General features: G+C 50.1%; 8 protein-coding genes across 8 annotated transcripts; 5 read left to right on the forward strand and 3 right to left on the reverse strand.

The window, feature by feature from the left end:
* Positions 1-34: 34 nt before the first annotated feature.
* On the forward strand, positions 35-2,350 carry ASPVEDRAFT_78929 (PHD finger domain protein; the record flags this gene model as incomplete). The annotated part of the gene is made up of 2 exons (XM_040816625.1): positions 35-2,109; positions 2,164-2,350. The coding sequence occupies 2 exons, from the start codon at positions 35-37 to the stop codon at positions 2,348-2,350; spliced, it is 2,262 nt and encodes a 753-aa protein (XP_040662961.1).
* Positions 2,351-3,111: 761 nt separating this feature from the next.
* ASPVEDRAFT_100052 (GNAT family N-acetyltransferase) lies at positions 3,112-3,836 on the forward strand (the record flags this gene model as incomplete). The annotated part of the gene is made up of 2 exons (XM_040805580.1): positions 3,112-3,295; positions 3,499-3,836. Coding segments are annotated over 2 exons (522 nt in total), but the record flags the coding sequence as incomplete, so codon positions are not given.
* Positions 3,837-4,573: 737 nt separating this feature from the next.
* Positions 4,574-6,839, reverse strand: ASPVEDRAFT_119569 (putative protein kinase (Lkh1); the record flags this gene model as incomplete). Its single annotated transcript, XM_040805714.1, has 6 exons — positions 4,574-4,774; positions 4,829-4,916; positions 4,964-5,426; positions 5,482-5,829; positions 5,886-5,964; positions 6,018-6,839. 6 exons carry the CDS (start codon positions 6,837-6,839, stop codon positions 4,574-4,576), a joined length of 2,001 nt encoding a protein of 666 aa, XP_040662963.1.
* A 1,833-nt stretch (positions 6,840-8,672) lies between these two features.
* On the reverse strand, positions 8,673-11,086 carry ASPVEDRAFT_36601 (uncharacterized protein). Its single transcript, XM_040811241.1, has 2 exons — positions 9,719-11,086; positions 8,673-9,659 (listed from the first exon to the last, which is right to left on the reverse strand). Exons 1-2 carry the CDS (start codon positions 10,788-10,790, stop codon positions 9,016-9,018), a joined length of 1,716 nt encoding a protein of 571 aa, XP_040662964.1. The 5' UTR covers positions 10,791-11,086; the 3' UTR covers positions 8,673-9,015.
* A 90-nt stretch (positions 11,087-11,176) lies between these two features.
* ysh1 (cleavage polyadenylation factor subunit YSH1) lies at positions 11,177-14,714 on the forward strand. Its single transcript, XM_040811242.1, has 5 exons — positions 11,177-11,614; positions 11,669-11,766; positions 12,071-13,214; positions 13,265-13,919; positions 13,981-14,714. The coding sequence occupies exons 1-5, from the start codon at positions 11,465-11,467 to the stop codon at positions 14,565-14,567; spliced, it is 2,634 nt and encodes an 877-aa protein (XP_040662965.1). The 5' UTR covers positions 11,177-11,464; the 3' UTR covers positions 14,568-14,714.
* Positions 14,715-14,750: 36 nt separating this feature from the next.
* Positions 14,751-16,387, reverse strand: ASPVEDRAFT_146588 (aminotransferase, class III; the record flags this gene model as incomplete). Its single annotated transcript, XM_040808096.1, has 5 exons — positions 14,751-15,008; positions 15,076-15,528; positions 15,599-15,945; positions 15,997-16,302; positions 16,360-16,387. 5 exons carry the CDS (start codon positions 16,385-16,387, stop codon positions 14,751-14,753), a joined length of 1,392 nt encoding a protein of 463 aa, XP_040662966.1.
* Positions 16,388-17,063: 676 nt separating this feature from the next.
* On the forward strand, positions 17,064-18,440 carry ASPVEDRAFT_278154 (NmrA-like family protein). The gene is made up of 3 exons (XM_040810051.1): positions 17,064-17,074; positions 17,130-17,143; positions 17,205-18,440. The coding sequence occupies exon 3, from the start codon at positions 17,432-17,434 to the stop codon at positions 18,365-18,367; it is 936 nt and encodes a 311-aa protein (XP_040662967.1). The 5' UTR covers positions 17,064-17,074; positions 17,130-17,143; positions 17,205-17,431; the 3' UTR covers positions 18,368-18,440.
* A 563-nt stretch (positions 18,441-19,003) lies between these two features.
* ASPVEDRAFT_183645 (allantoate permease family MFS transporter) lies at positions 19,004-21,375 on the forward strand. The gene is made up of 7 exons (XM_040808912.1): positions 19,004-19,594; positions 19,654-19,698; positions 19,760-19,951; positions 20,003-20,148; positions 20,205-20,264; positions 20,324-20,578; positions 20,634-21,375. Exons 1-7 carry the CDS (start codon positions 19,399-19,401, stop codon positions 21,228-21,230), a joined length of 1,491 nt encoding a protein of 496 aa, XP_040662968.1. The 5' UTR covers positions 19,004-19,398; the 3' UTR covers positions 21,231-21,375.
* The last annotated feature ends 10 nt before the right edge of the window (positions 21,376-21,385 follow it).

The following is a 21,385-nucleotide window of genomic DNA, read 5'->3' on the forward strand; positions in this document are numbered from 1 at the left end:
TTCCCTCTCCCTCGGATATTTCAATATTCGCAGAATGTGTAGTATGATACTAACAGAACCGTCTGCCTTGCTCAGCTTCAGCTATCCAAACGGTGAACCTCAGACCCCAACGAGGACTCCTCCCACAACCTTCTTCGGTGACGCTACCTTCCAAACCCCCAAGCTCGAATCCAGCTTCTTCGACCCCCGTGTCACATGGGATACCTCCGATCCATACGCCTCAAGCCCTGAGTTCCTGCGCACCCCTCAGAGATTCGGCCTGAACACACCCCGCCTACATGGGCAAAAGGCACCCCAAGACCCGGCATCCCCGGGGCTACATAATGCGAAGCAATTGAGCCCACAAGTCGAAACTGCTAGAAAGCATCGCCAGTCGAAGCTTCATGGCCTGGGGGAATATGGCTCCCGGACTGTGGAATCCGCAAAGTCGGCCGCTTCCATGCAGACCCCGCCGCCGAGTAGCGCATCGAGGACAAAGGTGACTGAGTTTGGAGATTTGAGCAATACAGGCCATGGGCCATCAGTTTCCAGTACGACAGGGCCCCATCTGGAGACTCCGAGTAGGGTTATGGGTGCTTCTCCCCGCTTATTCGGCGACTTTCAATCGTCTCCGGGTGCTTTCCAGCTGGGCTCGATCGATCCGTCGACATCGCCTTTCTTTCCACAGCAAAAGTTATTCTGGGACCATGAACTGGACCAGCATACAACAGACCTGGGTTTATCCGGAAACGATGGCAATGTGTTTGATTCTGCAAGTACAAACGCCTTTCAAGCCAATAGAGAAAATCCCCCACAAGATCCTCACATTCCGCAACTACCTCACATCGAAGAGAACTTCGAACTTCCCGAGTTCAACAACGCAATATACGGCCTCTCTTCTGGTGCTCCCACAGACGCTGCCCTATTCCCCGCCCCATTTTCCACCTCTCCTCGACTTCCTTTGCCCAAAGCAGATGACCCCGCCTTGTTTCTGAGTTCTCCTGCACGCCGCTTTGGAGGACCTCAAGCATCCCCGGAGAAACGTGTGTTCTCGAGAGAACAGCGTCAACCATATCACCACCAAACAGAGGAGTTCAAGCGAGAAGAGCTCCGGCGTTCTCAAGGAGTCAACCCCCAGCTTTCGGAATACGAAGATGACGACTTCACCCCTCGACAAAACAGGCCTAATTTGACTCGGAGCCTCACCGTTGGTGGAACTAATGCATCGCGGCCAGGATCGGGCGGCACAATGTCATCTGCAAGTGGCATCCGGAAGAGCCCATCCAAGGGGAGATCCTCCCCAATCAAGCCAATTCGTGCTCCGCTGCCCAGATCCAACTCCTTGGCCAGTGGGTTTCCACGACGGTCTCAGTCAGTGGTACTCAGAATTGGCAAAGATGGTAGAGCTAAGACGGAAATGCAGCCTGTCGTTGAGGCATCGACTGGCTTGACGGACCCTGTTAGCGGTATGGATATGGACGACTCTGCCACGGAAAGCGAGTACGATTCAGCAGAGTTTCCTGAACATCCTCCCAGCAGCCGCAACACCTCTTTTGCGTTTTCAGAAGCCGGGAGACCGAATATTGCCCGCAGTGACTCTGGTTCACGACCTCCTTCCATGGGCTCTTACACTTCATCACACTCAGGTCGAGTTTCACCGTGGGCTACAGCTCCTCGTGGCCCGGCTAGGAGGCCGCCATTGAAAGCTACGATAGAGGACTGGAAACGGACACCGAAGAGGCAGTCTTCGGCTCTCCATTCAGATTTGTCGTATAGCAGCGCGGCTTCCATTCCCGGCAGTATTGCGGACGTCGAAGAGGATACCGGAGATGCCCAACACGCTCTCCGCAAGGTTCTGCAGGATAAAGGGCGGATTCCCAGGTCGCAGACAATTGCAAGCTTCGGCTCCCGGTCCAACCGTTCCCTGCAATCTTTGGCACAACTACAGTCGTCACCGCCTCGATTTGGCACTGAGCTAGACTCAGATTCCCGAGAAGCAAATACATCCCCTACGACAGTTACAGACCCTGATCTTGCAACCCCTTGCACGGACCGATATAGCAACCCAAGTAATGGCACCAGATGCATCTGCAATTCCATGGATAATGGTGGCCACCTGATGATTCAATGGTACGTTTACCCCCCTTTGCAAATGACACCGCCAGCCACTAACTAGCTGTACAGCGAATCGTGCAGTCACTGGTTGCATACCAAATGCGTCGGTCTGGAAAGGTCCAACCTCCCGTCTGTCTACGTCTGCATCTTCTGCGCGCAAACCCCGACTCGGAAAAATCGAGTGCGTGTACCTGTCAGTGGCGTCGGCCATGCTCCGACCTCACCTCTCGCCCATAAGTCTTATCGATTTCGATAATAGACATGTACCTTTATGATAGAGCTATGCTTCGACTCGCGTCGACACTGATCTCACTAAACTTTCCTATGCATTTCGTCATAATGAGCCTTTTCTAAAAAAAGAGGTGTTGTCTTTCACTACCGCGTGTCGGGTTTCCTTTGTTCTATGTGCACCATGTTAGACATATCATACCCATACCCAATTTCTTACGGCATCATACATTGTTTCAGTGGTGGTTATGCATGCGCCGCCCTGTGTTTTTCTCTCTATTTCCTACTAATTGTTTAGTAATAGTTAGTTAAGGCTAGGATACCTGTAACTAACTACGTCTGCAGAATGAATCAATAGTAACAGATCAAACGAGATTACAAAACGCTCCTCTTGCCCCCTTCATTAAATTAGCCTATTCCATATTAACCGTAATCAACCAAAAGCGCAGTCGCATTATGCATCTTATATTTAGGTGCCGTCCAAGAATATTATTTTAGCGCAATGCTCCCCCGTGCATGGTGGAGAAATGGTTTAGGTTTGAATACTACTGTACGGTTCACTCCGTTAAGGAGTGACTCACCCGCGTGGTAAATAGCGGCCAGCCACTATTCAGATTTCCTCAAGCCAAACCGAAAAAAATAAAAATAAAAATATAAGCTCGTATATAATCCAGTAAACACCCACTTGGCCGCTTGAACAGTCCATCTCCTTTTTGTACACCACCACGATCTTTATCAACCTCAATACTACATACAAACCAACCACCACCAACCACCATGAAAAACTTCCAAACAGCCCGCCTCTCATTCACGCCAGTCTCACTCTCCGACACAGTCGCACTCCACGAGCTCCGCACCGAGCCCGAGGTGATGAAATGGACTCGCCAGAAACGCCCAGACACCTGTCTCCAGGAGACGGAGGATTGGATCAGAAAGGCTATGCCTCTTACTGATAGTATGCATCATAGCACTAGTGCCGGTGAGTATAAATCCTGATACTACGTATTGCCGCTATCCAAATGGACAACAAGGACGAGAGTAAAGGCTGATTGATGATGACGATTACCCGGGGAAAAGCTCAACCTCAAGTCCAAGCCCAAGCCCAAGCCCCAAAAAAGGACGTCACTTTCTCCGTGCGAGAGCTCTCGCATCTTATAGCGATGCAGCAGGGTGAAGAACAGAAAGACAGGATAGTCGGGATAGTTGGGATTCGGGAGTCGGAGTCTCTGTTTTCAAAGGCGAAGCTGTATGAACTGGGGTATATGTTTGTGCCGGGCGTTTGGGGGCGGGGGTATGCGAGTGAGTCTGTGAAGGGGATTTTGGGGTGGTGGGTTGAACATCTTCGGGAGTTGAATGCCCTTGAGGGTTCTGGAAGTAAAGGGAAGGAGGGAGAGGTGGTGGATGAGGAACGGGTGTATGCGATTGTTGCGAAGGCGAATGGGGGAAGTATGAGAGTGATGGAGAAAGCTGGGTTTTGGAAGACTAATGAAGAAGTGGGTAGTGACGATGGGAGTTCGGAGCTTGTGGAATTCTGCATATCGATTTCCGCGTTGTAACAATGTCGAATGCAATTATATATACATACATACATACATACATACATACATACATATATATATATATATAATCGAAGACGAGAAGAATGTTATAGAGGATATAGAGACAAAGGGTATATATATACATGTACCTGTCTACACAGTCAAGCACAAGATGGAGCATCTACCATGATGGCTATGCAGAAAAAAAAAAAGAAAACGAAAACGAAAGGGAAGAAACCTGTACCATATCACCACGCCATAAAGCTGAATCTCCCACGTAAGGATGGATCAATCAGCAATGCTGAGAATAGATATCGCGAAAGCAGTAAACATGCCCATATACCCACAAACCAAGCCAACCCTGTGCAATATAATCAAATAGAATAGCCATATCCATATCCATCTCCGTAGAAATAACAATACCCAGGCCCTGAGATGACTTGCTTCAGTGGCCAAACTCCATAGCCCCGAGAGCTACCCAGTAGCTCGATATACTCAGAGCAGGGGGCTCGCGTGCCATGCCATACATATTATCCAAAAAAATGCCATCGTAACTGGAACTGTACCCATACATAATAACGCACCGCTACCCGTGGGTACCAGCGATATATCCAATGCAAAATAAACAAGCAGAAGCCCGAAATAAACGCCCTTTTAAAAAAAAAGCCGAATTGCGCTATGCTGTGACGCTAGCAAGACTCGGGCTCAAACACTTAACGTTGTTGGCCGTTGGTGCGCTGCAATTGCTGTCCAATCCGCAGAGCTTCAGTTCCATCATCGGTGATAGACTCCTTGAACCATGGGTGCTTGAGGGCATCTTTCGCCGTGATACGTTGTTTCGGGTCGTAGACGAAGATACGCTGCAAGAGGTCCAGAAACGCCCGGTAGAACTTGTTATTCGATGGCATGAATGACTAAGGCAATCAGTACAAGGACCCCAGTATTAAAATACGCAAAAGAAGAAATACCTGTATCCGCTTCATTGCCTGCACGTATTTTTTGGAGGCGCGCGTTGTTTCCTCATTCGGGTAATCGAGTTTGTTGCGGAGGAAAAATCTAAACAAGTCAGTAGTGGTCACATCATTGAGATCCAAAACACTTACTTGACTGCTGGGTTTTGATTGCCACTCCGACTGTTCTGCATCACTTGACGCACTAGCTTCGCATCTATCCGGTCACCAATGACAGCCTCCATCATCGCGAGATGTTCAAGGTTATCATGGGTCTGGAAGAGAGCATCGCCAGTGAAGAATTCGACAAGGATGCAGCCAATACTCCAGATATCACAAGGGAAACTCCAGCCAAGGTTAAGGATGATTTCGGGTGCCCTGTAGTGTCTGGTAGAAACGACAGACGAATGGTATTCGTCGTCAAAGGTCGCGGACCCAAAATCGATCAGGCGGATTTCGCTATCAAGCAAAACACGTCTTTGGCGGGCATTCCGAGAAATCGCACTAGAGGACGATGGGATGGTGCGGTTGTAGGTAAAGGTTTGGTAGGCATTTTTGACGAGAAGGATGTTTTCGGGCTTCAAGTCTGTATGGATGAGGTTGAGGTCGTGGAGGACTGCACAAGCCAAAATTAGCTAAGCCTCGGATGCTGGAAATCTGTGAGAACTTACAAGCCACACTAGTGAAAAGTTGTCGAGCAAAGTTCTGGATCTGGCTGCTAGGAAACGGGACGAACCCGTTTCCCTTGAGGAAATCAAAGACACTCTGACCCAGCAGATCTGTGACGATGCATATATGGTTTCGGTAGTCGAAGCAATCTCTCAGGTGGATGCACTTGTTTCGGTTGTTCTTGTCATTAGATGCCAAAGTTGACAGCACCCGCAGTTCGATTCTTGATGCGTCTCGGTACTTTTGAATGGAGCGGATGATTTTGATAGCACAGCGAGATTTGCGTTGTTTGTCGAAAGCTTCGACAACTTTGCCGAACGTTCCTTGCCCTAAAAGCTTGATAATTGAATCTTGACTAGATTAGTACGCATGAACGACATTATAGTTTGAAACCAGGGCTGCTTACATCGATCTGTCAATGGAGTGTTTGGGTTGACAACATAATGGCCGTCGTCATCGTCGAACTTTTCGCCCCTATTCGCATACTGCATCAACTGTTAGAATAGCCCAAATATAGTAACGACTTATCGGCACTTACAGCACGAACGACGGGGACAGGAACATCTTTTGCCTTGATGGGAGGCTTTGGCGGAGGGATGTAGCTCAAAAAGGCATCAGTTCCCGTCTCCTGCTCGAGTTTCTTCTGCTGATCTCGAACGGACTTTCGCGTCGCCACCCGCTTCCGCTTCTGGCCAATATTGGCATCCTCATAGTAGGTACCATTGCTCGCACCCGAGCTGCCCTGTGAGAGAGATGTGGGAGCGGTGGTGTGCAGCGACGCTGTGCGGTCGGTCGAGAGCGAGCCCGCAGACGAGTCTTCGCCGTATTGCTGGGGATTGATCGAGAAAGACGGACGATCATAGTAGCCCAGGTCGTATGCTGTCTCGATACCGGTGCGTCGTTTCTTACCCGCGGGCTGTGGGACATTACCGTTCTGAGCCGGAACGGTGGATGTCGGCGGGAGAGTATGCGACGCGGCGGCAGACTGGTCAGGAGGAGGTGTATCGTCAATGACAATAACCTCCTTTGGTATTCCGTTTTTATAGAACTCGCCCCAGTCTGGTTTTTTCCGCCTCCCGTTCTGATCAGAAGAACCCGTACTAGCGGGTTTTGGAGCCTGCGGCATGGCTGAGGCAGTTGTAGGCGTGGAAGCCGCAGCGGCCGCCTGTGGAGATTGGGTGTAGGGTACGGTAGCTGTCGATGAAGGAACGGCGTAGGGATAAACAGGAGGGTTTAAATGAGGAGTGGACGAGGCCGGGTACGATGGGTTCGGTAGGTATGGTTGGTGGTGATGGGGGAATCCGTAATGCTGCTGATGATGCGTAGGATGTGTCGCAGTAGCAGTGGAGGGCGTAGACATGGTGGTTTAGAGGAACCGTCCGGTCGTACGAGCGGCGGATGGGGAGAGGAAGAGGAAGAGTGCCAGTGAAAGAGAAAGAAAGAAGAGGAAGTCGTTCAGCGTCACTGGTGGTTAACTATCGTCCTCAATGAACACGGAGGCCTCGACACGCCAGGCCGGAAAGCCGGGGATTCTCGCGCGAGAATCCCAAAATCGCTGGGAATGAGAATTCTATCGGGTCACCAAGAAAGTCAGAGACACCGCGAGAACGCAGCAGGTGAAGAGTCGACTGTGAGGACGTGACGAGCAAGGAGCGAAGAAAGTGAGAGGCGTGGGGAGCGATGGCGAGGCGGTCGGTCGGGGCAAGAAGTGCGGTCCGTCCGGGAAAAGAAGTCTACATCACCCTTTCAGACTAATTTATTTTTCGTTTCCGGGGTTTCTGGGTGAATTGGGAGACAAAACAGTCAAACAGTAAATTTGGAATTAAAAAAATGCAACAGTGTGGTGCTGTAAAAGCACTGTTCATGTAGGATACTGGGGTTGAGGAGACAAGACGGGATCGCTACAATAATAATCTGCCTCTGGCACTCGAGTAATGCTGGCCGCACGAGCACAGCAACAATAATGTTGGGTTAGTTCGGATATGACTTAGGGACACGTCCACTTGGAAACCACTTAAACTTCTAGGGGAATTACAGTCGCAGTGAGTCCTGGTGGAGAGGGTGCTCAGACTCAGTACCTAGTAGGAATGAGGAATGTGGTGATACCTTCACTATTTCTTTAGCCTTTGCCCCTTCTCCTTGTCGTCTCGGCCAGCAACCACCAGGGAACATCATTATTAATACTCTAATAGGTTAATCTATGTGTTCCCCTACGGATTATCAAAAAACGGCCCAAATATAGGCAGTATTTTTTTTTACGGACATCAGAATCCTTTACTCCTCATACTGGTTGGGCGTGGGCTACTACTACTGGAGTAGGTCCGCAGGGCTCATTACTTTCACAGCCATGCTCCATCGACACACGCATTGAGGCGGCCAACGGAGGGCTGGAAGAAAATGCTGTTTTTGGTTCTCGCTTATCCACCACTATCAGCCGTGAATAGTACCGGAGCCATTACTCCGACTCGTCGTCAAGAAACGCGGCCCATCTTCTAAACGGAGTACGGAGGAGTCCTTTCATGGCTGGCGGCGCACACGAAGGGCGATCGTAGCACCGCCGACGTTTGAGGTGCATACCGCTCACCGAAGACCGCGTTCTCGAATCCGCTGCTCGCGCTGCAGCGAAGCGAAAGAGCCTAAGAGGACGCTAGACGGCTTAATCTGGTCAGTCTGGGCGATGGCGCCGGTGCGAGGAATGGAATGATTGGACGAATTGGAAGCACGCGGTGGAAACTTCTCCGCTTTGGGCCTTGCCTTCTTCTGACATCATCCTCCACGTTCATTCTGCTTTCAGCGTGTCAATTCGTGGCAAGAAAAGTATGTTTCAGTGCGGTTCGGCTCCGTTAGGCTCATGGTCACGTCGATCGTTTTCCCGCGGTTTCGCGACTCGAGGGAAATGTGCAAGGGAATGGATGCTGTTGTTCGTTTCGCGGCCTGGCTGAGTTTGAAGCGACTCCGCGTCTGCCAGATTGGTGTCTTTGGTGCCCCGGAGTTTGCGTCAGAGCCCTAACCCTATCCGGAAAGGCCACTTGGTGATTTATGCCTGAGGTGTCAATACACCTATAGATTCTTCATAGATAGGCTCAGGAAGAGGAAGCACAGACGAAGTTGCTTCGTGTTTGTCCGTGCTTCTTGTTGCCATGGGCAGGAGATTCGTAGAAAGCTGAAATTACTATTTACGCAAATAAACACATCCATGAGAATTTTTTTATTTCCTTACGTTTATGCAACAGTACCAGCAAGGCCGACAGTACATTTGAAAGATGAGAGATCCTTGCTGAACCCCCTGCGAGTTAATTAAACCATGATAAAACGGTGAACATGGCCGGAAAACAGCATGTAAGGCCGTTTCCCAGGAACCGCCCAGAACAAGCGTGAAGAGAAATTAGAGACACATAGATTGGAACCACCGAAGAATGTACCGCAACGCCAAAAAACCACGGTCCTGCGCAGTGCTCATGCGGAACTTGAAAATAAAATATTGCAGCAAAGCCAATGGAAAGATTGTAATTATTCAAGTCACGGATTAAACAGGTTCAGTCTGTTTTGTCTTCCTTCAAGTCTTTCGAGTATACTTTCTGGATGTGTCTAGACGCTCTTCCATCGAGCTCCAGCATGTAAAGGATATCTCGAACCTGTATTCCAGCCCCCTTCTCCTTGTCCTCCCGCCAGCTTCCCAACCGTTTAGTGGGAACAGCCGCAGGTTCTCCCGCGCGGGTTGCCTTTTCTGTATTTGCGGTTGGGGTGGGAGGGTTGGCACGCGTTGGCGTAGAAAAGCCACTCCCAGCAGGCGGGCCACGTTGGAGCCAGGAATATGTTTTCTTTTTTCCAAACATACCCCCCGACATCATAGTCTGAGTGGCCATGCGCGCTGTTTCAACGGATTGCTGGTGTTGCTGGACTTCGTTCGCTTTTGCATCCATTAACTTTCTGGCTTCTTTCTTTGACATTCCTTTCTTATCCAAACTGGGAGCCCGATCACCAATAGGTGTCGATGCACCAGAGCCAGGCACATCAACTGCATCGGCCCTTGGTGTACCGCCATCTCCAAGGATCGCACTTGCGCTGCGTTTTGTACGTTTCGCTGCCCTGGCCTCCTCGTAAGAAGCATCCTTATCCACCAAGAGACGACATTTATCCGACAGTGATTTTGCTCCCGATTGTGTGTTCGAATGAGGTCCTAAAGAAGAAAAAAAATTAGTCATGTCTCTATAGTTCTAAGAAATTGCGAGGCTTTACTTTTAAGAGAAGGCGTTTGAGGGTCATCCTTTCCTCCATTAACGTTATCACTTGCCGAGGCTAGGTCTCCATATTCAATCGGGACCGTCCCATGAGAATGCGCTCGTCTACTTTTCGCGAGTGTTGAGGAATAATCGACCACAGTCCGTAGTCGCTCCTCACACGATATGGACATCAAATTGAGTATATCCACGAGAGGTGCGCCTTCCTGGTTCAGAATTGTCTGACCAGTACGCACGACGGACGACCCATCTGGTCCGGTTACTTCAATTGGCTGTGGACGGCCTGGTACTGGGTGGAACAAGCCTTCCGATGGTATGCGAACGCCAAGCTCGAAACCCCGTTTTTGGAGCCTCTGTTCAAGAATCTTGGTCAACAGGAACGGCTCTTGTAAGTGATACTGCGCACGCCTAGCTGCCTCAGTATCTTCCCGACTCGGTTCATTCGGGTCGGTAAAAGGGGCGGGAGGCTGGGTTGATGGCTCTGTATAGAAGGATTCTTGTGTCCCTGAAGGTTTGTATTGTGACGCCTCACTGAAGCTTGGGGTATTGGACGCTGTTCCGGTTGCCGACGCTTGTGAGGTGAAGGATGTATTCAAAGGGAGAGGAGGAGGTTGTTGTTGCTGTTGTTGCTGTGGTGGGAGAGGTTGTTGAGGTCGGGGTGGTTGCTGCGCTTGCAAACCAGGAGCAGAGTAACTGCTGGTGAGAAATGCCTCCTCTTCCCTTACATCAATTCCAGAAGAGGCCAATACATCCGTCAGATCAGCTGCATCTGTTGGCTTGTCAACAGGCCGGGAGGGAGGGCCCATGATGCCAGGAGGTGGGGGTGCCGGCGACTGTGGTATCCCATTTGTATTTGTCCCGTTCACGCCAGTTTGTTGGTTTTGCGGTAGTTGTAAGGTTCCGAAGCTGGGCGAGGCATAAGGTGACTGAGAGGATTGAGGGTGAGGTGAAAGGCGTTGTCGCTTGTTTGGTGGTGGAACACTTCCATTGACCGGCGACGGAGCGGGTGAGGGAGAGGAACCCGGAGGTGAAAAGGATTGGGAGAACTGTTGGGGTTGTGTTTGCGCCATTGTTACGACAGCCCAGGGCCGCTGGTCGCGTTATATGCAATTACACGATGGTGTTTGATCGAGATTTGCCTATCAATCACGGACAGAATGCGTGCGTTGCGCGTATGTTGAACCGTGAAGCGGACTGCTGAAAACCGCCGCCGCCGCCACCTGTAACCATCTCAAGACATCGGGTACAGTATCGAGGTGCAATATTCCGTCGGCAGTGGGTGCTGGACAAACAGAGGACAGGTTACGCGGCGGAAAGCTGGCGTTGTTCGGGATGCGCGCATGGAAAGGGAGCTCCGGCTCGTTGAGGTTTTGCTGCGGCGGCGGATGATCACGTGTGACTTACATAAGACAAAGCTCCGTCTCCTCGAAAGAAACCGCATCATTATCCAGGTTGTCTTTTTGAGACGAGCAAACGACAAACGACGTGGTTTGGATTGATCTGAAATCTGTATCATCGTGCTTGTTTGCTTAATCCAGGAAGGAACCCTTGTGCATTGCCGCTAGTGCATGCCATGGCTCGCAAACTGAGCGCAAACTACTGAGAGGTTTCACTAATCTTCAACAACACGCTGCTGTAATATCGATTGATCCCTTTTCGGTTCCTCACCAAATCCGCTTGTCATAACTGCCGGTCAACCAATTTCCCTGCGCGTGGTTTCTGGAAATCAGAAACGCGTCTCACTATGGCGACAAAGCGAAAGGCCGCGGCGATGAACGCCGTCGATGACGAACCTGTCGACCCTTCGGACGAGTTAGCATTCTATTGTCTGGGTGGTGGTAATGAGGTTGGGAGATCATGCCACATAATTCAGTATAAGGGAAAGACTGTCATGGTGTGTATCCTGCCAATTCTTCTATTTAGCACTGTCCTAAACTGAGGAATATAGCTTGATGCTGGTATGCATCCTGCGAAAGAGGGATTTTCTGCGCTCCCTTTCTTTGACGAATTCGACCTGAGCACGGTGGATATACTTTTAATTAGCCAGTACGTTACAGTCTCCTTGCTGCTTTCCCCCCATTTCGCTGTGGGGATTCCTGGATGCCAAAGGGTTCTTCGACACGGTGATGGCATGAGAAAGCCATCGGATATCAATGGCGGAATGGCTCTTTCGGCAATCCAGCCCCTACTGGTCTCATGTATACAAGAAACGCAATACAATTCAATCCATTTTGTATTCCGTGTCCCATCATATGTATTTTGTATCATCTTTAGCCATGAATCCTTACACCGTGCTGTTGCTCTTATCCCCACTGATAAACGACTAATCGATGTTTTTGTCGCATGACAGCTTTCACGTCGACCACTCATCCGCGCTCCCCTACGTCCTCAGCAAAACTAATTTCAAGGGCCGTGTTTTCATGACCCACGCGACGAAGGCTATCTACAAATGGTTGATCCAGGATAATGTGCGAGTCAACAATACTGCCTCGTCGTCGGACCAACGAACTACGCTATATACCGAGCATGACCATCTGTCAACGCTGCCACTGATCGAAACCATTGACTTCAACACAACCCATACCATAAACAGCATTCGCATCACTCCTTTCCCTGCCGGCCACGTCCTTGGAGCTGCTATGTTCCTGGTATCGATTGCGGGTCTGAACATCCTATTTACAGGAGACTATTCTCGTGAAGAAGATCGCCATCTCATCCCAGCTGAGGTTCCTCGGGGGATCAAGATTGATGTCCTCATAACTGAATCGACGTTTGGAATTTCCTCCAACCCTCCTCGACTCGAGCGCGAGGCTGCCCTAATGAAGTCTATAACCGGAGTGCTGAACCGTGGAGGTCGAGTTCTTATGCCAGTATTCGCGCTTGGCCGTGCACAGGAGCTACTTCTCATTCTTGACGAATACTGGGAAACACACCCCGAGTTGCAAAAGATTCCTATCTATTACATTGGAAATACGGCTCGAAGGTGCATGGTTGTTTATCAAACATATATTGGAGCAATGAACGACAATATAAAAAGACTCTTTCGCCAGCGAATGGCAGAAGCCGAAGCCAGCGGTGACAAGAGCATCAGTGCGGGGCCTTGGGATTTCAGGTTTGTCCGAAGTCTACGTAGCCTAGAACGGTTTGACGATGTTGGTGGATGCGTCATGCTAGCATCCCCGGGTATGCTGCAGACGGGAACTAGTCGAGAACTCCTAGAGAGATGGGCTCCAAATGAGCGCAATGGTGTTGTCATGACGGGTTACAGTGTAGAGGGCACGATGGCTAAGCAGTTGCTGAATGAACCAGAGCAGATTCACGCCGTGATGTCCCGTGCAGCCACTGGCATGGGGAGGACGCGCATGAATGGCAACGACGAAGAACAGAAGATCATGATTCCGAGACGGTGTACTATTGACGAGATCTCGTTCGCTGCCCACGTTGATGGTGTCGAGAACCGGAACTTCATTGAAGAAGTACAAGCACCTGTCGTGGTACGCACTTTCCACTCCTACAAATTTCCCCTATCACTAACCCTCAATAGATCCTCGTCCACGGTGAAAAACACCAGATGATGCGATTAAAATCAAAACTGTTGAGTCTCAATGCTGAAAAGACAGTAAAAGTCAAAGTGTACACCCCAGCCAACTGCGACGAAGTCCGAATCCCCTTCAGAAAAGATAAAATCGCCAAAGTGGTTGGTAAACTAGCACAAACATCTCTACACTCGGAACAAGAAGAAGGGCCCCTCATGTCCGGAGTCCTTGTGCAGAACGGCTTCGATCTGTCGTTGATGGCACCGGATGACCTCCGAGAATACGCTGGTCTAGCGACCACCACTATCACCTGCAAACAACACATCACTCTAAGTTCGGCTAGTATGGATCTGATCAAATGGGCCTTGGAAGGTACCTTTGGTGCCATTGAGGAAATCGGTACCGACCAAGAGGCGAAGAAGGAAGAGGACGAAGAAGACACCGACGAGGATAAACAACAAACAAAACAGGAGGCTGCCGATGAAGAAATCCCCATGGAAGAGTCTCAAGCATACCTGGTCATGGGCTGTGTCATCCTCCGATATCACCCTCGGACTCGCGAAGTTGAGCTCCAATGGGAAGGAAACATGATGAACGACGGTGTAGCTGACGCAGTTATGGCCGTCCTACTCACCGTGGAAAGCAGCCCAGCCTCCGTTAAACGTATGCCTTTAAGAATTTCCCCGGATAATCAATCGTATCTTGCTAACAAAACCACTCACAGAATCCGCTAAGCACAACCACCACCACCACCACCATCAGCACGACGACGACACCACCTTAGACCTCCTAAACCCGCACGCTGCGCAGGACGCAGAAGAACGCTTTACGCGCCTCCTCATGATGCTCGAAGCCCAATTTGGTTCCGAGATCGCGCCCATCGAGCGCCCCCGCCTGACTGTCTCATCCCCCAACAAAGATCTTTCAAACGGCACAGCAACTGGACCCGTCAAGACCGAGCCCGAGCAAACCCCAACTCCATTCGACACTAAGGATACTGAAGACCAAGATCCCGTAGCCGTGGCGAAACTCGAAACCGCCGAGCTTGCTCGGCTCCATGCCCTTGGTATCCCTGTTCCCGGTTTGGAGATCAAGGTTGATAAGCATACTGCGAGGGTATGGCTGGAAGATTTGGAGGTTGAGTGTGCCAATGCGGTGCTGAGGGATAGAGTCCGGGTCGTGATTGAGCGGGCTGTGGAGACAGTTGCGAGTATGTGGTCATCAGGGTCTTCAAGTGCCGTTGCGAATGGTGCGAAGGAATATACCGAGAATACAGTTTCAAAGGGCTTGAAACTTGAAGCTAAGGCTTAAGTTTATGTGTTCTATTATTATTGTGTGTAATATACGCATTTCATGGAATACTCTGATTTGGGAGATGATTTTCTACGATTCAGGCGAGCAAACAAGTTACAGCCACAGAAACGTCCATAGATACTTTATAAACTGTCTGACATTTTATCATTTATACCGTACATTGTAGTCAACAACACATACCTAAGATCCCGAGACCTGCGCGAAAACCGCATCAAGGACCCGAACAGTCGTGTCCACGATGATATCGATCTCCTCCTTGGAAACATTATAAGGCGGCGCTATAATAACATGGTCTCCTCGAACCCCATCAACAGTCCCCGGCGCAGCGTATAGTGAGATTGCGTATTCAGCCTTCAACCCTGTTTCCTGGATATGGAATGCTATCGCAGCGTCGGTACTGAAAGGTTCTTTTGTGGCTTTGTCTTTGACAAATTCAATCTGCCAAAAGACATGGTCAGTCAAACAATGTGATGGTGGCTGAAGTAGCTACAGGCAGTCAACTCACCCCCCAAAACAGGCCCTTGCCTCTAATATCTCCAACATACGGGTTTCCACTCAAAGCCTTCTTCAGTCTATCTTCCAAATACGCACCCATCCTCCGAACATTCTCTAACAGCCCCTCCTCCTTAATGACCTTCTGTACAGCCAACGCAGCCGCACACGAAACCGGATGACCCTGGTAAGTCTGGCCATGGCGAAACGCACCAGTTCCCTTGTCAATAGCCTGCACGACCTTATCCGAGATCAAAAGACCCGAGACGGGAGCGTATCCGCCTCCCAACGCCTTCCCGATTGTCTGAAGGTCCGGGACAACATCTTCCTGTTCCCAGGCATGCAGGGTACCGCAGCGACCCATACCGCTCATTATCTCGTCAAGGATAAAGAGGGCCCCGTATTTCTCGCAAACGGCCTTCATGGCGGGGAAGTAGCCTGGGACAGCGGGGACGCAGCCCAGAGCCTTTTTCATTTTATGTGTCAATAGACCACTCCTCCATCAATTTGGAATAGGAGTGTACAAAGGGACTTACCGCTCCAACGATAGGCTCCGCGATAAAAGCGCAGACGGTATCAGGGCCAACGCGCTGGAACTCAGCGTCTAGTTCGTCTGCAAGTCGCACGACGTAGTCTGCGTCTGATTCGCCATCTTTCTTCCCTCGGTAAGCGTAGCATGGAGATACGTGAGAGGTGTTTTGTGATAATATAGGCTCGAAAGGTTGGCGACGGAGAACGTGACCGCCAGCTGCCAGGGCGCCTAAAGTGGTGCCATGAAAAGAGGGCTTGCGGGCGATGAATCGTGTTCGTTGGGGCTGGGGTGTAGACAGCTCAAGGAAGTATTGGCGGGAGAGTTTAAGTGCAGCCTCGACGGCCTCAGAGCCTGGGATTGACGATGTTAATACTCCACAATGGATTGAGGAAGAGGCCATACCGGAACTGATCACAAACAATTTAGATAATCTCCCGCCCGTTGAGTCGACAAGAAAACGAGCAAGCTCCTCAGATACGTCTGTCCCGAAGAATGCAGTGTGGCAATACTCAATTCGGTTGAACTGGTCGACAATGGCCTGGCCCACTTTCTCATGGCCGTGGCCTAAACAGGAAACAGCAGCGCCGCCCGTCGAGTCCAGGAACTTGGTGCCATCTTCGAGGAAAAGATAGCTGCCTTTACCACCGACGGCCTTTTTGGGGAGAAAGCGGGTATCTCGATGGAGAACAGCGCTCGTAGCAGCAGAATCTGTTTTAGATATCATCAGCGGTTAGGATTTGGAACGGGTGAATTGCTTGCTTTTACCTGGGTTGGTTTTATTTTGGGTGCTCATGTTACCGGATTATATGACAAAAGAGGGATGAATCTGGGGATGGGGTGACCAGAGGGGTCATGGTAGTATTTGAACCCCTCAACTTCAACTCCGCAGTTGGAGACGCCTTTGATGTCGAGTGGGGATTCTATAGATCGGTTTGCCGATTTAGTGTGAAGCCGAGGCTGCCGTTGGCTGGTTGCGCCGGCGAGCTGAGAGCCTGCCCGGGATTCCAGGCTCCCCACTCTGGAGCAAATTGTCCAATGTTCTCATTGCGGAGAGCGCATCCCCTTCCACGATGTAATGGCCTGGGGTACCTTGGCTTCTTTCAATTTACCTTCAACTAAGTTTTCCTTGGTAGGACATGCAAGGGAAGATGCTTAGCTCCTGCGCCCCGTTACGACAAAAAGCTGCCCATGGTTCAAACTGACGCATGTGCATCTGCAGACCAATTCAATATCAATATACTAGAAAATCCCATCCTTCAGAGATATAGGCACGAATAGGTTTTTGCCTCTATCATGTTTCGATAAATCAACTCAAGCCGGTAAGCGAGTACGACCGCGGGGCTCTCTTGGCACCCACGGATACACCTAAAGGTTATTCCGATCAACAAAACAATTGCTCACGCTGGCTTCCTCAAAGCACACGTGAACCACCGTCTCCAAATCGGCCTCGAGCTTCATACCGGCCCCGAACTTCCGATATGTTAGTTACTACACCCAATGAGAATCGCAATCTAACGTCGTGAGCCCCATAACAGGGTCGGTCAGCCCGGTAATAACGCCACTAACCCCAGTCTCCAGCATCGCTGACAAATGTCTCTCGTGGGCTCGAGGCTTAATAATGCACAGTATACACATACAAGCCAAAATGCGGATCGGTGGTCGGTATCTTCTCTCGCCGACCAGCGTCCTGAAGTAGGTCAGTAACTTGCTCTATGGTAAAGCCAAAGACTATAAGAACCCCCTCAAAGGTGAAGATGTCGTATCCATCTACTTCCCAGAGCACACTCAGTCGCAAAAACATTCTTCAAACACCCAACCCAATTTCTCCACGTTTATCATGAGCACTAGAAATGTCATCGTCTTCGGCCCGACAGGGAGCGTGGGCTCTGCTGTAGCCCGTACCGCTCAAGCCCACGGCGCTAAAGTATTCCTTGCTTTACGTGATACCTCGAAGCCTGTCCCTGGTCTCACTGCCGCCGAAGAGCGAAGCTTGGGATACGAGAGGGTTCAAGCGGACCTCACCCAACCGAAGTCCGTCCATGCTGCGGTGTCCAGCACAGGCGCCTCTCATGCCTTCATATATGCAACCCTTGGAGCTTCACCCGATCATATGCTGTCCACTGTGGAAGCACTCAAAGCAGCAGGAATTGAGCAGGTTGTCCTCTTGAGCAGCATCTCTGTGCATGGCGATATCCGGGCTATCCAGCCAACTGATTTTATTGCATATGAACATGCGCAGGTCGAACTGTCGTTGGAAAATGTATTCGGGCCCCAGGGATATGTCGCTGTTCGCCCTGCGTATTTCGCGTCGAATTCGTTCTGGTGGAAGAGACAGATCCTAGAGGGGGAAGTGAAATGGGCCTTTCCAGACCTGTGTTTTGATTTTATCGCCCCTGAAGATATTGGCGCGGTATCTGGAACGATCCTCGCCGGCGCTTTCGAGGGCGGATCTCCAGTTCTTCTTGCTGGACCAGAGACGGATCTGTCAGTTGCCGGTGCCATTGAGACTATTGGACGGGCAATCAACAAACCGGTGAAAGTGACAAAGGTCAGCTCAGACGAGAACATCCAAGTGATGACCGAAAAGTCCGGGGTTCCGGAGCTCGTGGCTCAAACCTTGACAAAAGCCTTTGAGGCAGCGAATGAGGATCAAAACTTGATCGTTGGACAGCTCAGTTCTGAAGTAAGGGCAAACGTCGAGAGGCATCTCAAGCGGCCCTCTTTGCGCTTTTCCGAATGGGCGGAAAAGCACAAGGCCGAGTTCGCGGCGTGATGATACCTATGGTGTAGTCATCCTCATTCCTGATGCCATGCATGTCCAATGCGAATAGCTTTGCCTTACCGTCCAGGCTAAGAAACCGGGATTTTTAGTCGCGTCAGTTGACATGATAATGGCATCGTCTGTGCAAATGAGGGGATTAAATAAGGTGTGTACAGCTTGGTTTGATCTGGTAGCTGATGGAACGTGGTTTTGATGGGACAAGCTCGCTCCTAAAGAAATGGCGGGGGCTTCCACTAACTCGCCCTGATCTTGATGCTTTCCGATGACACTGTATATTTAGAGATAGCAAACTCATTTTACCTGAACCATATACCATTCCAGTTGTTCCTCAAGTCCTCCTGTGCTAATTTAGTCCTATATGTTTGACAGCCAATGAAATTTCAGTAGTATCGGCCGAGAAACCCCTGGGTTTGGAAGAGTGATCTCAATACGTGCCTCAGCCGTTGAAGATATGATATTCCAACGTGGAATTAGCTATACAACCAATGGGGTGCAACTAAAATACGATTTTCTGCACAAAAATAGGAAAATCCACAAGGATTGATGTTATTTCCACGAATTTATTGGCTACAAACGCTGTGGAACCTTAGCGCGGGAGAGCGATCTCGTCATCGCGGATGCCATATTGCTCATCAACACCCACGGCGGGGGTTCGTTTGGAATTCCATCATCGCTTCCGCTCATTATTATTGACTTTCAACCAAAACGACGCATTGGCTCCCTGTGGGGGTGTGATCAACTTCTGCTAGGGACTGCTGTGATCCAGACCCCCACGAGATAGTCCTCTGCGATTCGCAGCCGTCATCGCGTGAAATATGGCCATGATGATGTGCTTCCCGCCATGTGCGGTGCCTTGCGCGCCGTTGACAACTTTAAATAATCCAGCCAGTGCTCGAATGCGCCGTGGTCGAAAACCCATATCCACTTTGCAAAGGTGAAGTTGGTCGACCTCTGCAGGGATACCCTCTTTCAAGCTGCCTCAGCGCATATTGCCCTTTGGCTCTGGGCGCCCTCAACAAACGATGGCGGACGTAAAAGAAACGAAAGGGCCCGACTTCGATCCACCTCGGGAGAAGTATGATAGTTCTCCAGCAGAAAGCAATATCGCGGACGACTATGCCGATATAAACGAAAAATCGCTTCTTCGAAAACTCGACTACAAACTACTTCCTCCATTGACGATACTGTACCTTTTGTCTTTTCTTGATCGAAGTAATGGTACGGAATAGGGAATTCCGAAGTCGGTGTATCTCAATGCTAATATATACATTTCATAGTCGGCAACGCTCGTCTAGAAGGATTGACCGACGATATTGGCATGAGTAAGGAAACCTCTGAAACTAAGTATTGAATGATGTACTGACGTGGTGACAACTTGCATAGGTGGAAACCAATATCTCACTGGTTTAACCTTGTATTTCGTCGGTTATGTCGTGTTTGAGGTCCCCTGCAATATTATACTGAAAAAGACAACTCCCCGGATATGGCTTCCAACCCTCACTCTGATCTGGGGCATTGTTGCGACCCTGCTTGGTGTTGTAAATAACTATGCAGGATACCTCACCTCGCGAACAGGTATGCTTAACCGTTTCTCAACGTGACTCTCGCTTCTGACATGGAGTGTAGCTCTTGGTGTTGCCGAAAGCGGTTTATTCCCCGGTGTGGTCTTCTATCTATCTATGTGGTATAAGCGAAACGAACAGCACTACCGCGTGGCTTTGTTTTTCAGTGCCGCTTCACTTGCTGGTGCTTTTGGTGGGATTCTTGCTTGGGTGAGTAGTCCCAATCAATCGCCGAGTCCAGTGTAACATGTTGACCGTTTTTTTAGGGTATTGCGCACATGGATGGTGTCGGCGGCTACGCTGGTTGGCGGTGGATTTTCATCCTGGTATGATGATACAGCGAGTGATCACATAGTATCAAGTGCAGTAGGCTAACTGGTTGCAGGAAGGGCTATTAACGGTGGTAATGTCTGCCGTTGCCTACGTTTGGGTCTACAACTATCCAGCTACCGCGGAATTCTTGTCAGACAAGGAGCGTAGCTATATCACCTTTCGCCTGAAGCACGATAATGATGCGACACGAGAGGAGAAATTCACTTGGGGAGCAGTTGTAGATGCTGTCAAAGACCCCAAGGTCTGGTTGTACGGACTTGGTTTCCACTCAATGTCACTTCCCTTATACACCCTCTCTCTATTCCTGGTAAGGATACCTTGTTCTTAACGGGACTTTCTCTGCGTTGCTAACTGTGAATAAGCCCACAATCATCAAGGAACTTGGCTACAGCGCGGCCAAAGCCCAGCTCCTTACCGTCCCTCCCTACGCACTCGGGTTTGTAACGACGATTACTGTCGCTATCCTTTCTGAACGCACTAGGCGACGGGCGCCCTACATAATGGGCTCCTCTGCGTTCGCTTGCATTGGTTATATCATTCTCCTTGCTGGACGCAAACCCGGTGTATCATATCTTGGGACATTTTTCTGCTGCGCGGGAATCTATCCCGCCGTAGCAATTGTTCTATCCTGGCCCGCCAACAATGTCTCTGGCCAGACAAAGCGAGCCATTGCCAACGCCATGCAAATATCCATCGGTAACCTCGGTGCTGTCCTTGGAACACAGTTGTACCGGACGGAAAGTAGCCCTCGATACTTTGTGGGCCATGGATTCGCACTAGGGTATCTTGTGGCGAACATAACCGTCGTATTCATCCTGTGGCAGGTACTCAACCGTGAGAATGCAAAGAAGGCGGAGATTAGGGAACGTGAAGGTCTCCAGGCACTGATGGGAGATATTGGTGATGCGGAAGGCGAATTCCAAGGCGACAAGGATCCTCGATGGATCTTCCAGACTTGAAGATAGACCTTGTGTTATAGAATCGGCGAAAATACCGACGCGGAGCCATCCGCTGTAATCGAGACCTATTTATTGAGTATTAGATCGCAATGGTTGGTTCAAACAGCCATATAATTAGTAACTGGCAAAAACCCTGAAGTTTGTGTAATCTTCTT

This window comes from Aspergillus versicolor, assembly GCF_001890125.1.
Source record: "Aspergillus versicolor CBS 583.65 unplaced genomic scaffold ASPVEscaffold_1, whole genome shotgun sequence".
Classification (NCBI taxonomy): Eukaryota; Fungi; Ascomycota; class Eurotiomycetes; order Eurotiales; family Aspergillaceae; genus Aspergillus; species Aspergillus versicolor.

Coding starts and splice junctions, on each gene's coding strand:
- ASPVEDRAFT_36601 (XM_040811241.1), bottom strand. CDS start 10,790: ATGGCGCAAACACAACCCCAACAGTTCTCCCAATCCTTTTCACCTCCG. Junction 9,660..9,718: donor TCAAACGCCTTCTCTTAAAA/GTAAAGCCTCGC, acceptor TTTCTTCTTTAG/GACCTCATTCGAACACACAA.
- ASPVEDRAFT_183645 (XM_040808912.1), top strand. CDS start 19,399: ATGGCGGACGTAAAAGAAACGAAAGGGCCCGACTTCGATCCACCTCGG. Junction 19,952..20,002: donor ATACCTCACCTCGCGAACAG/GTATGCTTAACC, acceptor CATGGAGTGTAG/CTCTTGGTGTTGCCGAAAGC. Junction 20,579..20,633: donor ACACCCTCTCTCTATTCCTG/GTAAGGATACCT, acceptor ACTGTGAATAAG/CCCACAATCATCAAGGAACT.
- ASPVEDRAFT_278154 (XM_040810051.1), top strand. CDS start 17,432: ATGAGCACTAGAAATGTCATCGTCTTCGGCCCGACAGGGAGCGTGGGC.
- ysh1 (XM_040811242.1), top strand. CDS start 11,465: ATGGCGACAAAGCGAAAGGCCGCGGCGATGAACGCCGTCGATGACGAA. Junction 11,615..11,668: donor ATAAGGGAAAGACTGTCATG/GTGTGTATCCTG, acceptor TGAGGAATATAG/CTTGATGCTGGTATGCATCC. Junction 13,920..13,980: donor CAGCCCAGCCTCCGTTAAAC/GTATGCCTTTAA, acceptor AACCACTCACAG/AATCCGCTAAGCACAACCAC.